General features: G+C 47.7%; 1 protein-coding gene across 2 annotated transcripts in view; it reads right to left on the reverse strand.

Moving 5' to 3' along the window:
* SUFU (SUFU negative regulator of hedgehog signaling) overlaps positions 1 to 13,729 on the reverse strand; it is a 154,395-nt gene that overhangs the window by 43,142 nt on the left and 97,524 nt on the right. The window contains exons 4-8 of one of the 2 annotated variants that reach the window (XM_007530743.3): positions 10,232 to 10,374; positions 9,325 to 9,410; positions 8,991 to 9,063; positions 4,622 to 4,775; positions 265 to 376 (exon numbers count right to left, since the gene is read on the reverse strand). In XM_007530743.3, the coding sequence (XP_007530805.1) occupies positions 265 to 376; positions 4,622 to 4,775; positions 8,991 to 9,063; positions 9,325 to 9,410; positions 10,232 to 10,374 (568 nt within the window). Of the gene's footprint in view, positions 1 to 264; positions 377 to 4,621; positions 4,779 to 8,990; positions 9,064 to 9,324; positions 9,411 to 10,231; positions 10,375 to 13,729 lie in introns of both variants that reach the window. The other variant, XM_016191522.2, reaches the window with a different exon arrangement.

Raw genomic sequence — 13,729 nt, forward strand, 5'->3', positions numbered from 1 at the left:
TCAGATTTGGCCCCAAACATGGCCTCTCATCTGCTCACACAATCCATGTAAATATTTACTGATGTTTATATCCCTGGTCTGCTATGACCCACAGATCTGTATGCTCCAGAGACCCCAGGCCCATCCAGCAAGGGCCTCAGATATTGTTCGCACTCAGGCAAGCCACAGGGACAGACCCTTTAGGACAAAACTAGTCCCTGCCCCAGCTTTGGGATGCTGATGCCAAATAGCTATACTAACCCCCTTTGAGGGCAGGAAACTTACGGGGCCCGGTCGAGGTTTAGGCTGTTCTGTCGCTGAGGGTTGATTGGTGGAAGGACAGGTTTGCTGTTGATCTCAAGTCCTCTCCTCAGGGTCTCCCGGATCTGCTCTGTATCTGCAATGACACCACTAAGTTGCCTAATGAACTCTCAACACCCGCCCTGCCCCCCAAACCAGTTCTGGGAGGCTGGTTCTGTAAATGCACTGGGGAAAGGACCCCCTGGAGGCAGGTCCTGAGCCTAAGCCAGACATCAGCCATAAGATCTATTCTACTTCCATGAGATCTAATTTGAGTGCACGCTCAGGATCCAGGCTAGAGGCTGCACTGTGCTCTCCAGAAAGTCTGAATGCAGTACCAATCATCTACAAGACATGGTGCAGGCTTCAGACACTTTGCACTGTCCTTTTTGCTTCCTGCATCACAGGCCTTAGATTCACCCTTAGCATAGCTCCCTAAGACAGTGAATGGCAAGGCCTGACACCGCCCAATGTTCAGAGATTATGTCTACTGAAACGGAGTCTGTAAGGGCTGCAATGAGCTGTCATAAATGGACAGGCACCTGTAACATCAGCTTCTAGGTTCTAAGTGAGCAACTGGGCCTGCTCTCCTTTTGGGCTAGGTTAGTGGGATTCCTGGATCATCATCCGACCCTGGCCCAGGGAACCATGATCCTCCAAGGGTCTGGCAAGGGCCAGGAGGTGAGAAAGGAGTCTCTTGGAATTATTTCTGAGCACAGTGCTTTGATCATCTTTGAGGGAAAAGCTTACTAGTTTAATCCCCCAATATTGAGGTTTTGATCTAATATTTACCTGTTCTCTTCTCCTTTTTTACCAGAGCACTGCTCAGCTATGGCTTATGGTGGCACAGGGCACTGAACCTGGGACTTCGGAGCCTCAGACATGAAAAGTCTCTTAGCATAACCACTATGCTATCTACCCCTGTCCTAACATTTAATCCCTGAATAAACAAAAAAGCAAATTAGCATTGATGATTCAAAGAATGAGCTTAGAGGAGAAGAATGGCATAATTATTAACTTAAAAAAATAGATTTTATTGGGGGTCAGGCGGTAGCGCAGCGGGTTAAGCGCACGTGGCGCAAGGATCCCGGTTCGAGCCCCCGGCTCCCCACCTGCAGGGGAGTCACTTCACAGGCGGTGAAGCAGGTCTGTAGGTGTCTATCTTTCTCTCCCCCTCTGTCTCCCCCTCCTCTCTCCATTTCTCTCTGTCCTATCCAACAATGAACGACATCAACAACAAGGCTACAACAACAAGGGCAACAAAAGGGGGAAAAATGGCCTCCAGGAGCAGTGGATTCATGGTGCAGGCACTGAGCCCCAGCAATAACCCTGGAGGCAAAAAAAATAAATAAAAAATAGATTTTATTTATTTATGATAGGAGAAGAGAGATAGGAAAAGAGAGAGAGAGAAGAGAATTAGATATCACTTTTGTATATGCATTGCAGGGGACTGAACTCAGGACATCATGCTTGAGAGTCCAACAGTTTATCCACTGTGCTACCTCCTAGACTGCAATCATTAACTTTTCTGTTTAACTCGTTAAGTGGCATAGATTACTTTTCCAATAAAAAGTGACTCATTGATGAGGGAGATGGCTCAGTGTGTAGAGAGCCAACGCTACAGGTGTGAGGTCTAAAGTTCAATTCCTGGCATTGTGTATGGAGTTGTGGTTCTCTCCCACTGTCTCATAAAATTAGTCTTTGAATAAGACTATGAATCTCTCCTTAAATCGTCAATTTTTTCAAAAGCAACTGAATGATTCTTTTATTGAATATACATACTCTTAAAAAATTTTTTTAAGGTTTCTATTTTTTTTTTTTTTTTTTTTTACCACTGCTCAGCTCTGGCTTATGGTGGTGTAGGGGATTGAACCTGGGACATGAGAGCCTCAGGCATGAAAGTCTCTTTGCATAACCATTATGCTATACCCCCACCCTTAAATTTTTTTTTTATTATTACCTTTATTTATAGGATAGAGACAGCCAGAAATTGATAGCGAAGGTGGGGAAAGAGAGGAAGACAGAGACAGAGAGACACAGCCCTCCCTCACCACTTGTGAAGCTTTACCCCTGCAGGTGGGGACTAGGGGCTAAACCCAGGTCCTTGCGCACTTAACCAGGTGTGCCACCATTTGGCTCCGGCAACTGAATGATTCTTATACCATATGCATTCTCTCTACACCTCTTATAGAACTGACAGTCAGAACAAAGCAGGAGGGCAGGAAAGAGATCAAATACATTTGCACTAGGAGTTCAGGATGAGCTCATTTGTAGAGTGTGTTGCTTTGCCATGTGTGTGACCAAGGTTCAAGCCTGATCCCCACTGCATTGAAGAAAGCTTCAGTGCCGTGGTCTCTTTCACTCTCTCTGCTTCTCTCTATATATATCTGAGAAAAGAAAAAAGAAGGTACTTTATTCCGGCCTTTATTATTACTAATGGTTAACTTAGTCTTATAAAAATAAGAAAAGGTGGGGAGTACAGAAATGGAGAACAAGAAGTTGTAAATACACACACACAGAGAAGCTTCTTTTCCCATTTCTTTATCTTATTTCTCTTTCTTTCTTTCTTTCTTTCTTTCTTTCTTTCTTTCTTTCTTTCTTTCTTTATTCCATTTTGTTGCCCTTTGTCGTCTTATTGTTGTTGTTATCGATATCATCACTATAGGATAGGACAGAGAGAAATGGAGAGAGGAGGGGAAGACAGAGAGGGGGAGAGAAAGATAGACACCTGCAGACCTGCTTCACCGCCTGTGAAAGGACGCCCCTGCGGGTGGGGAGCCGGGGCCTCGAACTGGGATCCTTATGTGGCCCTTGCGCTTTGCACCATGTGCGCTTAACCCGCTGCGCTACCGCCCGACTTCCCCATTTATCTTTTTAAAAAATTATTTTATTTATTTATTCATTATTGGATGGAGACAGAGAGAAATTAAGAGGGAAGGGAGATGGAGAGAGACAGAGACACCTGCAGCCCTGCTTCACCACCCATAAAGCTTCTTCCCCCTGCAGGTGGGGACAACGGCCTTGAACCTGGGTCCTTGTGCACTATAATGTGAGAGTTTAACCAGGTGCATCACCACCCGCCCAACCCCCCTTTTTAAAGATAGAGACAGAGAAGGTAAAGAGAGTAAAAGAGACTACAAGGGCGGGGTTAGATAGTATAATGGTTATGCAAAGAGACTCTCATGCCTGAGGCTCTAGAGTCCCAGGTTCAGTCCTCCGTACCACCATAAAGCAGAATTAAGCAGTACTCTGGTTAAAAAAAAAAGGGGGGGCGGTGTAGATAGCATAATGGTTGTGCTAAGAGGGGGTCGGCCTATAGCACAGCAGGTTAAGCACACATGGCATGAAACTCGAGGACCAGCGTAAGGCCCCTAGCTCCCCACCTGCAGGGGGGTCACTTCACAAGCAGTGAAGCAGGTCTGCAGGTGTCTGTCTATCTTTCTCTCCCCATCTCTGTCTTCCCCTCCTCTCTCCATTTCTCTCTGTCCTATCCAACAGCAACATCAATAACTACAACAATAATAACCACAACAATGATAAACAAAGCAAAACAAAAAAACATTAAAAGATACCACAGCACAGAAGTTTCCTTCAGTGTGGTGGGGGCTGGATGTGAACCTGGGTTGTGCACATAGCAAAGCAGCACACTATCCAAGTGAGCTATTTTGCCAGCCCCGTAGAAGCTTTTCTTCTGGAGTTAAGGATGCTCTTTACTAAAAGCCACAGTTGTTCATTCCTCTAGTAAGACCAGCATGGCGGATTTCCAGCAGGAGTGATATTCTCCTTCTCCAAGGTGCCCTGGGATGCAGGGGGTGCAGGTACCCTGCCATGGTTTCTTATACTATCTGTGTACAGAATTTTCAAGTTGGCCTCACATCACACTTAAGCTGTCCTCATTTAAGGCCTGTGAGACCTTGGACTGTGAGGCCAGCATGATCCATGGATCTGGCAGGGCTTTCAGGCCAGAGCTGGGCCCTCTGTCAATTCTGTGGGTGGCCAGTACTTGTTCTCCTGCACTTGGGTGGACTGTAGTCTTTTCCTGCAACTGTTCTATGGCTTCCACTCACCTCCATGACCTCAGATTACAAAGGGGCAAATCAAGAACATAATGGTCACTGCTGGTGGTGCAATTGTAACACACACAGGAAGCACAAGAGGAACAGGCCAGTAGGCTCCCTTAATCCCACCCCACTGGGAGACTCCACTTGCTGTTCAAGTCATGCCAGGAAATAAACCATTGAATGAACTATTCTTATTAGAGATCTACCCTAGCGATCCTGAAAACCAAGCAGGGGTGGGGGGGGGGTGAGAGAGACAAACAGGCTGGGAGTCAGTTCCCCACCTTTGCCAGAGAGACGCCGGGGCTGGGTGCCGATGCAGATGCTCCGGCTATCCTCATCATCCTCAGGGGGCCGGCTCAGGTCATCCCAGGCACACTTGGCACTGACACCACTCAGGTTGGAGCCATCCGTCTCAATGCCTTTGTCAACTCTCTCCTGCTTGGAAAGAATCAAAGAACCAGAGTTCCTTCATCGAACTCATGACTCAAGGTCACTACTACCCTCCCAGTCACCACCTCCTCTCCAGTATTTACTGAGCTCTTGTAGGTGCTGAGCACAGGGGAAGCACTGAAAGAACAGATCTCTGGGAGTCCGGCGGTAGCACAGCGGGTTAAGCACACATGGTGCAAAGCGCAAGGACCGGCGTAAGGATCCCGATTCGAGCCCCCGGCTCCCCACCTGCAGGGGAGTCGCTCCACAGGCGATGAAACAGGTCTGCAGGTGTCTATCTTTCTCTCACCTCTGTCTTCCCCTCCTCTCTCCATTTCTCTCTGTCCTATCTAACAACGACGGCATCAATAACAACAATAATTAGTACAACAACAATAAAAAAGGCAACAAGGGCAACAAAAGGGAATAAATAAATAAAATAATAATAAAAAAAGAACAGATCTCTGAGAAGTGTTCTCAGCATGTAGAAGAAGGATGGGCTGCTTCCTCTGGTTACCAGTGCATGATGGTCTCTGCCAGCCAGTGGGCTCCTCCAGGGGGAAGACAGGAAGACTGAAAACCCCAAGAGAGGCTGCACTTCTGCCAGCAACCTTCCAATGAAATGACCTTCATACTATTTCGGATCCCCAACTCTGGCCACCTCTTGCTGGCCTGTAGAACTGAAGTGGCAGAGTAAGGAGCTACTTCTTGAGGCCAGGCGGTGGCACACCTGGCTAAACGCACACATTACAATGCACAAGGACACAGGTTCAAATCCCTGGTCTCCACCTGCTGGGGAAAGCTTCATAAGTGGTATAGTAGTGCTGCAGGTATCTCTCTGTCTCTCCCATCCCCTCTCAATTTCTCTCAGTCTCTATCCAATAATAAATGAATAAAGTTTTGTTTTGTTTTCTTTTAAAGGATCTGCTTCCCTGGGGAAAGGCACAAGCCTTTCTATCCTCCTGGTCACCCAGAAAGAACCCCTCAGTAGCCATGACAGAGCATGGGGGTGGGGGGGAAGCTGGCCACAGGTGGGAGAGAGAGGCCAGGTCTCCAAGCTCCCACCTGCAGTTTCTTCTTCTAACAGCAGAGGGTGTGCTTGTGAAGTGACATGCCCTCAGAGAGCAGAAGGGCAGGACTTCCCCAGGCGGTGGCATTGCTAGCTTGTCTGGCTGAGAACTTTGGATGGGGTTTCTTTTCTGTTCTTTTTTAAATTTATTTTTATATTACAGAATTACATGTAGACAGGGTTTTGAGTCCACACCATTCACGCCACCAGAGTTCTGAATCTGGAATTTCTTTTCCATTTCTCAGGCTCAAAGGAGAGCCTGAATGGCACTGACCATCAGCAAAGCCCACCAGAGGCCCTGCTTCTGCAAAGGCTTTGGCGTTGCTAAATCCAAACACTCCAAATGGCCTCAGGGAAGAGTTGTACCCAAACATCCTGGGCATTTCTGTTAAAACATAGTTCTGTGATGCTGGGCTCTGACTGGAGGTCATCTGCAAAGCTTTACTGATCTTGCTTGTCAGCAACCATATGGGCCAAAGATCTTGAGTGGGCATCTCTGTAAGTGTCTATACCCTCCTCCCCACCCCCCCACCCCCGGCTTCATAGGTACCAAACTAGCCAGGAAGCCTAGCTAGGCATGCAGCACAAGGTAAGTTTGTATATGGTCCTTATTCCTTATGAAAGTGGCCCTGCTGTGGATGTCACCTTCTCATTCCTTTCCAGTGCTACACTCAGCCTGGGCAAAGCTAGACACAGGGACAGGTAAACAGCAGCTCTTGTGTTTCAGGAAGAAACATGCAGGCCCTGCTTTGCTGGGAGGAGAGCCCTAGCTAGCCCCCTCTCTGGTGATGACTTTACCTTCATCTACTAATAAGTAAAGAAATGACGACCCCTCCGGGTACAACCAGGTCACCCCACTTGCATTAGAAGTAAGAGAGAGGTGAGAATCAGAGAAGGTAAGGAACTTGTTTAGGCACACAGCCAACATGTGCTCGAATCAAAGGAGCAAGAGCCAGCCCTAAAATGAACTGACTGCAAACAGGCCTCAGAAGGGTCCACTCAAGTACAGGGAGTTTCATCTGGTTATTAGAGCCATCTGAACAGAAAATCAAACTTTCTCCTAGAACCGCCGCCCCCCCCCCGCTTGACTTTAAAGATTACTACTACTTGCTCTGGATCCTCCTGCTGGCTCGTCTCAGGGCAGCCTCAAGATGAGAAGAAGTGTTCTCAGCATGTAGAGGAAGGATAGGTGCTTCCTCTACTAAGTCAGAGAAGCAGGCTGGTCTTAGTACTTGGCACTTGCCAACAGTAGCCCACACTGCCCCATGCTGGATCTCTGAGTGGCTGCAGAATAGGGGCTTTGGGAAACACAGATCTTATGGTTCCTGGTTCTTGCATAAGCAGAAGCTACAAGGAAACCAAGTTTAAAGCAGAGGTAACAGAGCATCCTGGTAGCATTTTGAACACTTCAGTGTTAGAGGCACTAGGAAAATAGAGGAGCATCATCTGTGAATGAGTAGGCTTTCTGCCCAAGGTCTCGCAGGTCTTGCAATAGGGCCCGGGAACTGCTGGAGGCATGTCCCCCTGCTAACTTTCCCCTGCCACCATGTGCCCTTCGAGAGGAACATGCAGCTTCTAGTAGCTGCTTGTGGCTTACCAGATTTTTAGAAGCATGAGAAGCTTGGAGGGGACTGTGGCTTGTAACTGGTGGTGGGGGAAGCTGAAGGAAGCAGACACATGCCAGGCACATGATGAGCTATCTGTTGCTCCTGCTTCATGAACACTCCAGAAGGAAGCAAGCTGTACTCTTCTGTGACTTTCAAAATTCAGCACGCAAATTTGTACTGTGCATGTGAGGTCCTCGTTTCTATGACCAGTCAGCAGGTGGCCCCACCTTGGACGCCTCCTCCTCAATCACAATCTCCTCTTTTCCAGTGCTACTATCAGCCTGGGGTAAAACTGGGGTTTCTGGGCAGAGATAAGGAGAGGCTGGCAGTAAGGAGCAGCTCATGTGCTCCATGCAGGAAAAAGCAAAAAGGGTTCTTGCCTGCATGCAGAAGGGACATCTGTTTTATATATATTTAAAAACACCAAAGCTGACACCACAACCCAGTACAGGTGGACCTCAGTGACAGTCAGTGACAAGCCAGTGCATAAAGGCCACCTTCACAGACCAAGGAATGCCCACCTACCCAGGGGGGGAGCTCGACGACTGCCCAAGGTGAAAATGTATCTAAAAGGGGAATGGGGCCACTGGACCAATCAGGGCTTGCCCCTGTAACTAAGCCATGTGTCAATATCACCTATTCTGTCTAGTGTAAGGCAGTGGCACAGTGGGGAAGTCTCCCGTGTTCTTTGGAGAAGGGGAATGTGGAGGATGAACAACGGGCAAGCTATGTCTACATTATACTGATTTTTCTCTCTCCTTTATTTTTATTTAGCCAGGGCACCACTCAGTTCTGGCTTATGACGGTTTGGAGGATGGACTTCGGAACCTCAAGCTTGAAAGTCTTTTTGCATAACCATAATGCTATCTCCCCCACCATTATATTGATTTTTTTTCATGCTGGTGATCTTTTTTTTTCTCTCTCTCTTTTTTTTTTTAATTGGGGAATTAATGTTTTACATTCAACAGTAAGTACAATAGTTTGTACATGCATAACATTCCCCAGTTTCCCACATAACAATACAACCCCCACTAGGTCCTCTGAATCCTTCTTGGACCTGTATTCTCCCCACCCACCCACCCACCCCAGAGTCTTTCACTTTGGTGCGATACGCCCTTTTTATTTTATTTTATTTTTATGTATTGTATCAGAGCACTACTCAATTCTGGCTTATGGTGGTGCCCCTCGATTGAACCTGTAAACTTGCAGCCTCAGGCATGAATGGTTTTTGCATAACCATTATGTTATCTCCCTGATCTGGATCTAAAATTTTTAAATGTCAGGCTTATTGATGTATGGTTGGCATAAAATAAAATTAATCATCTTTTAAGTGCAAAAATCCATGTGTGTGAGACAAGCTTTTCTGGCCTGAAATTTCTGTTCTCTAATGTACTCTGCAGAATTCAAGGGACAAGTTCCAAATCATGCTGTATTTCTACTCACTCACAAATAAAGCTTCTCCGTTTTCCCAGGATGAAAGCCAGTGTTATTTGGAAGAGGCCTAGGCACAGTGTGCTAGAAAGGTTTTCCTCACTCAAGACATACTTGCAGATGTGGATCGATCTCAAATATGGTCTCTCCCCTCCGCATGTCAGTTATCAGCCAGGGGCCGCCAGCGCTGTAGACAAGAAGCACAGGATGGTAACTGAGTGTCTGAGTAACTGATGGACAGCCCTGTTTGCTGCCCCAGGCCCAGAAAACAGGGGTGTAGTTAGTGGTCAGGGGCTATCAGGGAGAGAATCCTTAGTAGGCCCTGGTATGAAAAACCAGTATCAGAAGAGCAATGTAAGGGGAAGCCCCTGCAGGGTGGAGAAGGTGAGAGGGGGCTCCCCCAGGCGTGGGAGCCAGGTCCCCATCCACAGGGCAGGTGAGTACTTACACAGGCACTGTCCGCAGCAGCTCCAGGATTCCCTGCCCATTCCACTGCTGGGCTGCGTGAAGCTCCTCAGTGCAGACTCCAACAATCTTAAGGCCAGGGGACAGAAGGGCACTGCATATTATGGCCACTCCTCCCACCCTCCCAGAAAGTCACTTAAGTGACCTTAAGTGTGGGGACCACAGGCAAGATACACACTCAGAGCTGAGTGCCTTCCTTAGTAGGCAGAAACTATCTGGAAGGAGATAGGGGGGTCGACAGACTGGACCCTAAAGCCTGACCTTTGCCCTGCTGTGATAGGCCAGGTGTTCGGTTGCTACAAAGTCTAACTCTAGGTTGTAGAGGTGAAGATCAGTGTGAGCTGCCCAGGACAGGTCTCCTGCCCGTGTCTGGAAGCAGGGAAGGGCCTGGGAGATGCTCCTGCCCAATTTAGGTTCTTGGGGATTATAAGCAGGAGATTCTGAGACCCTTTAAGCTCGAAACAATGAGCAAAGCTGTCCTAGCAGCTTACAGAAGAGCTCCTTTCCTTATTAGGGGTTGAGCTTTTGTGTAAATCTCAAGGGAAACAACTGAACGTTCCCAGAGGCCCCACACTGAAAGATAACTAGCTGCAGCTGGGGTGCAAACATATCCCTTCGGGGTCAGGGTAAGCCCAGCCTAGCTCGGTCTGCCTGCTGGGGGGCCTGGTGGTTCTTCCCCAGACCACAAAAACACCTAAATGACCCATTGCCTCCTTGGTCTGGTCTGTCTCCTATCTCAGCAAGTTAAACCAGGACATTGGTTCAACTTAACAAACTCTTAGGAAGGACAGAAAGCAGGAGAAGACCAAAGGAAATCTACCCAACCTGGCTTGTCCTGTGAGGACTTTGCCCACAGGGAAGCTCAAGCTAGTGCCTTCCCTGTATCTCACCTGGAGGAAGGTAACAACCCCAAAGGGTGTCTGCACAGGCTGCATCTGTGGGTCCTCTGTCAGCAGCATGTGCTGAATTCTTGACTCGCTGTTGTCCAAAGGGCTATGCCAAGACACATGATCCCCACTGCAGAATGTGTTCTCTGTGGGAGAGACATGGGAATGCTCTGAGATGCAGATCCCAGGCCTAGAACCCTGCCTGGGGTAGGGATGCTCAGGTTGGGGGGCTCTCTGGCTTCTGAGGTGCGCTGGTGAAGAAAGAAAAGCAACCCCATGGAAGGGAGAAAGAAGTGGATTATTCCTTCCAAACCAAACTTCTTCCTGCACACTGGGTCTGGCAAGTCCAAAGATTTCCAGCTTCTGCTTCACTTCTGGAAACATGTCACCTGAATTGAGGGTGGAGTGTGTGGGGGCAGCCAAACAAAACTGCCAAGAGAGAATGAAGGAGTTTACTGAGGGGTCATCTGGTCAGGTTCATAGGGCAGCTGGAGGGCACAGGAAACCCTTCACCATGGACAAACAAACCAGGATGTCTCAGCTGCTGGAACAGCTCTCAAAGAGCAACAACCAGTGGCAGTGGATAAAATTTTGGTCTTGCAGGCATGTGGTTCGCTTTCTCTCCCTCACAGACAAATAAATGCAATGGGAAAAAATAAAACAACAGAGAATAAAGAAATATATATTAAACAAAAAAGAGGGGAGGGGATGAACACCCAATCTTGGAGAGTCTTTGAGATCTGCTGCCATTTCCCACATGTAGACAAATTTAGGGAACAGTTCCTCAGTGGTGTCACATCCACCTGGGCAGAAACACACAACCCAGAGGGGCTGCTTCTATGAGGACAGTGGGCCTAGGCTGCCCGAGAAGAATATATGCAAACACAGCCACCCACAGCTTCTTCTTCTAGCGTTTTCCCTTCTTCTGTAGCCAGTCAACAGCGTCAGGTTGAGCCTGATGTAAAGTTTCGAGACCTCCTTTGAATCTGGAGAGGTGGCAGTCGTTGACTATGTGGGTCATAGTCTGTCTGTAGCCACAGGGGCAGTTCGGGTCATCTCTGGCTCCCCAGCGATGGAACATAGCGGCGCACCGGCCATGGCCTGTTCGATAGCGATTGAGGAGGGCCCAATCATAACGTGCTAGGTCAAAGCATTGGATCGACCTTCCCGTGGTGCATCTCGTGAGTACCCATTCATTGGGGAAACTGACGATCCTTCCTAGCCGACTGAATCCACATGGATCCCAGTCACTTTCAAAGCCCACAGCCTCACTACTTCAAAGAAGTTTGGCCATGGTCGTAGCTCATCGTGTGTGTGTGTGTGTGTGGCCCTGGGTTCGATATCCAGCAATACACACACAAACAAAATGCTGTTTGTTTAAGGTAGCATAACCACAAGGTAAAACCACCCATGGGCCATGCAGCCTCTCACCACTCCAGACTCTGGGTTTCCTTCCTAAAGCACTCTGCATCTACCAGCCTGTATGCATCTCTAAGTTCTTTCTGTGTTTTCCCACCTTTTTTTTAAAAATTTTATTTATTTATCTTCCCTTTTGTTGCTTTTGTTGTCTTTTTTGTTGTTGTTGTTATTGATGTCGCTGTTGTTAGATAGGACAGTGAGAAATGGAGAGAGAAGGGGGAAGACAGAGAGGGGGAGAGAAAGACAGACACCTGCAGACCTGCTTCACCACCTGTGAAGCGACTCCCCTGCAGGTGGGGAGCCGGGGGCTCAAACCGGGATCCGCTTTGCGCCACATGGGCTTAACTCGCTGTGCTACTGCCAGACTCCCTCCCCTTTCTAATAAATATGACTGCACACCATTGTTCATATTTCGTTTAGTTATATAACTTGGAAATCACTGTGTATCAGCACTCAGAAAGCTACCTCCTTTTAAAATGGTTGTATGGCAGCTTTACTGTGGAATCTCTCTTATGATCTGGGAGCTGCTGAGATCCTTTTACTTTTTATCAATATTTGATTTGTGAAAATGCGTACACACACACACACACACACACACACGTCTGAAGGTTCCCAGGCAGGTGCGAGAGTTTCTGCAATCACTTGTCTTGGTTTGAACACTTCCTCCTGCGTTAGGTGATGTTACACACCCACACTTTCCATCCAAGGCACAGGCTCAGATTATTGTTCTTAATCTCAAAAGCATTCACTCAGGAGGGAAAAGGAAAGCTGCTTCCTCTCAGAAACAACCTTAATAGAGGAGAGAGAACACATGGCTCCAGGCAGAGCCAGCCAGCACCCTACAAAATCCTCAATTTCTGTTAAGCCCACTCTTCCCATATCACTCTTTCCTTACAGAAACATGTATTTACAAGTAAGAAAATGCAATAACAATAACAAAAATTATTGACTCGGTAATTAAAAGCTTACCCGACAATAAAAAGTCCAGGCTCAGGAGATAGCATAATGGTTATGCAGAAGACTCTCAATCCTGCGGCTCTGAGCTCCAGGTTCAATCCCCAGCACTACCATAAACCAGAGCTGAGCAGTGCCCTGGTCCCCTCCCTTCCCCTTCTCTGTATCTATCTCTAATTAAAAATAAATATAGTGGTTCAGTAGATGGCACAATGGATAAAGCACTGGACCCTTAAGCATGAGGTCCTGAGTTCAATCCCTGGCAGCACATGTATCAGAGTAATGACTGGTTCTCTCTCTCCTATCTTTTTCATTAGTAACTAAAAATTAAATCTAAGAACAAGGATGGGTGGCGGGGGGTGGGGGACTGGACGGTAGAGCAGTGGGTTAAGCAAACATGGCCCTAAGCTCAAGGATCCCAGTTGGAGCCCCTGGCTCCCCACCTGCAGGGGTGGGGGGTCATAAGCGGTAAAGCAGGTCTGCAGGTCTCTCCCCCCCCCCATTTCTCTGTGTCCTGTCCAGCAACAATGACAGCAATGACAACAATAACAACAACTACGATAAACAACAAAGTCCAGGTCTGATGTCTTCACTGGTAAATTTTTTTCCCTCCCCCGCCCCATAAATTCTACCAAACATTTAGAGAAGCAGTACTCCACAAACTATTTTTTTTTTTTGCCTCCGGGGTTATTGCTGGGGCTTGGTGCCTGCACTACAAATCCACTGCTCCTAGAGGCTATTTTTCCCTTTTGTTGCCCTTGCTGTTTATCTTTGTTATTACTGTTGTTATTGCTGTCATTGTTGTTGGATAGGACAGAGAGAAATGGAGAGAGGAGGGGAAGACTGGGAGGAGAAGCCAAAGACAGACACCTGCAGACCAGCTTCACCTCTTGTGAAACAACTCCCCTGCAGCTGGGGAGCTGGGGGGGGGGTCAAACCCAGGATCCTTATGCCAGTCTTTGTGCTTTGCGCCATGTGCACTTAACTCGCTGCACCACCGACCGGCTTTTAACTCTTTTTTTGCCTCCAAGGTTATTGCTGGGGCTCGTGGCCATTTTTTCCAATTTTTTTTTTTTTTTGATAGGACAAAGAGAAATTGAGAGGGTGGGGAAGTGAACAACAGACATC

This window comes from Erinaceus europaeus, chromosome 14 (genome assembly GCF_950295315.1).
Source record: "Erinaceus europaeus chromosome 14, mEriEur2.1, whole genome shotgun sequence".
NCBI lineage: Eukaryota > Metazoa > Chordata > Mammalia > Eulipotyphla > Erinaceidae > Erinaceus > Erinaceus europaeus.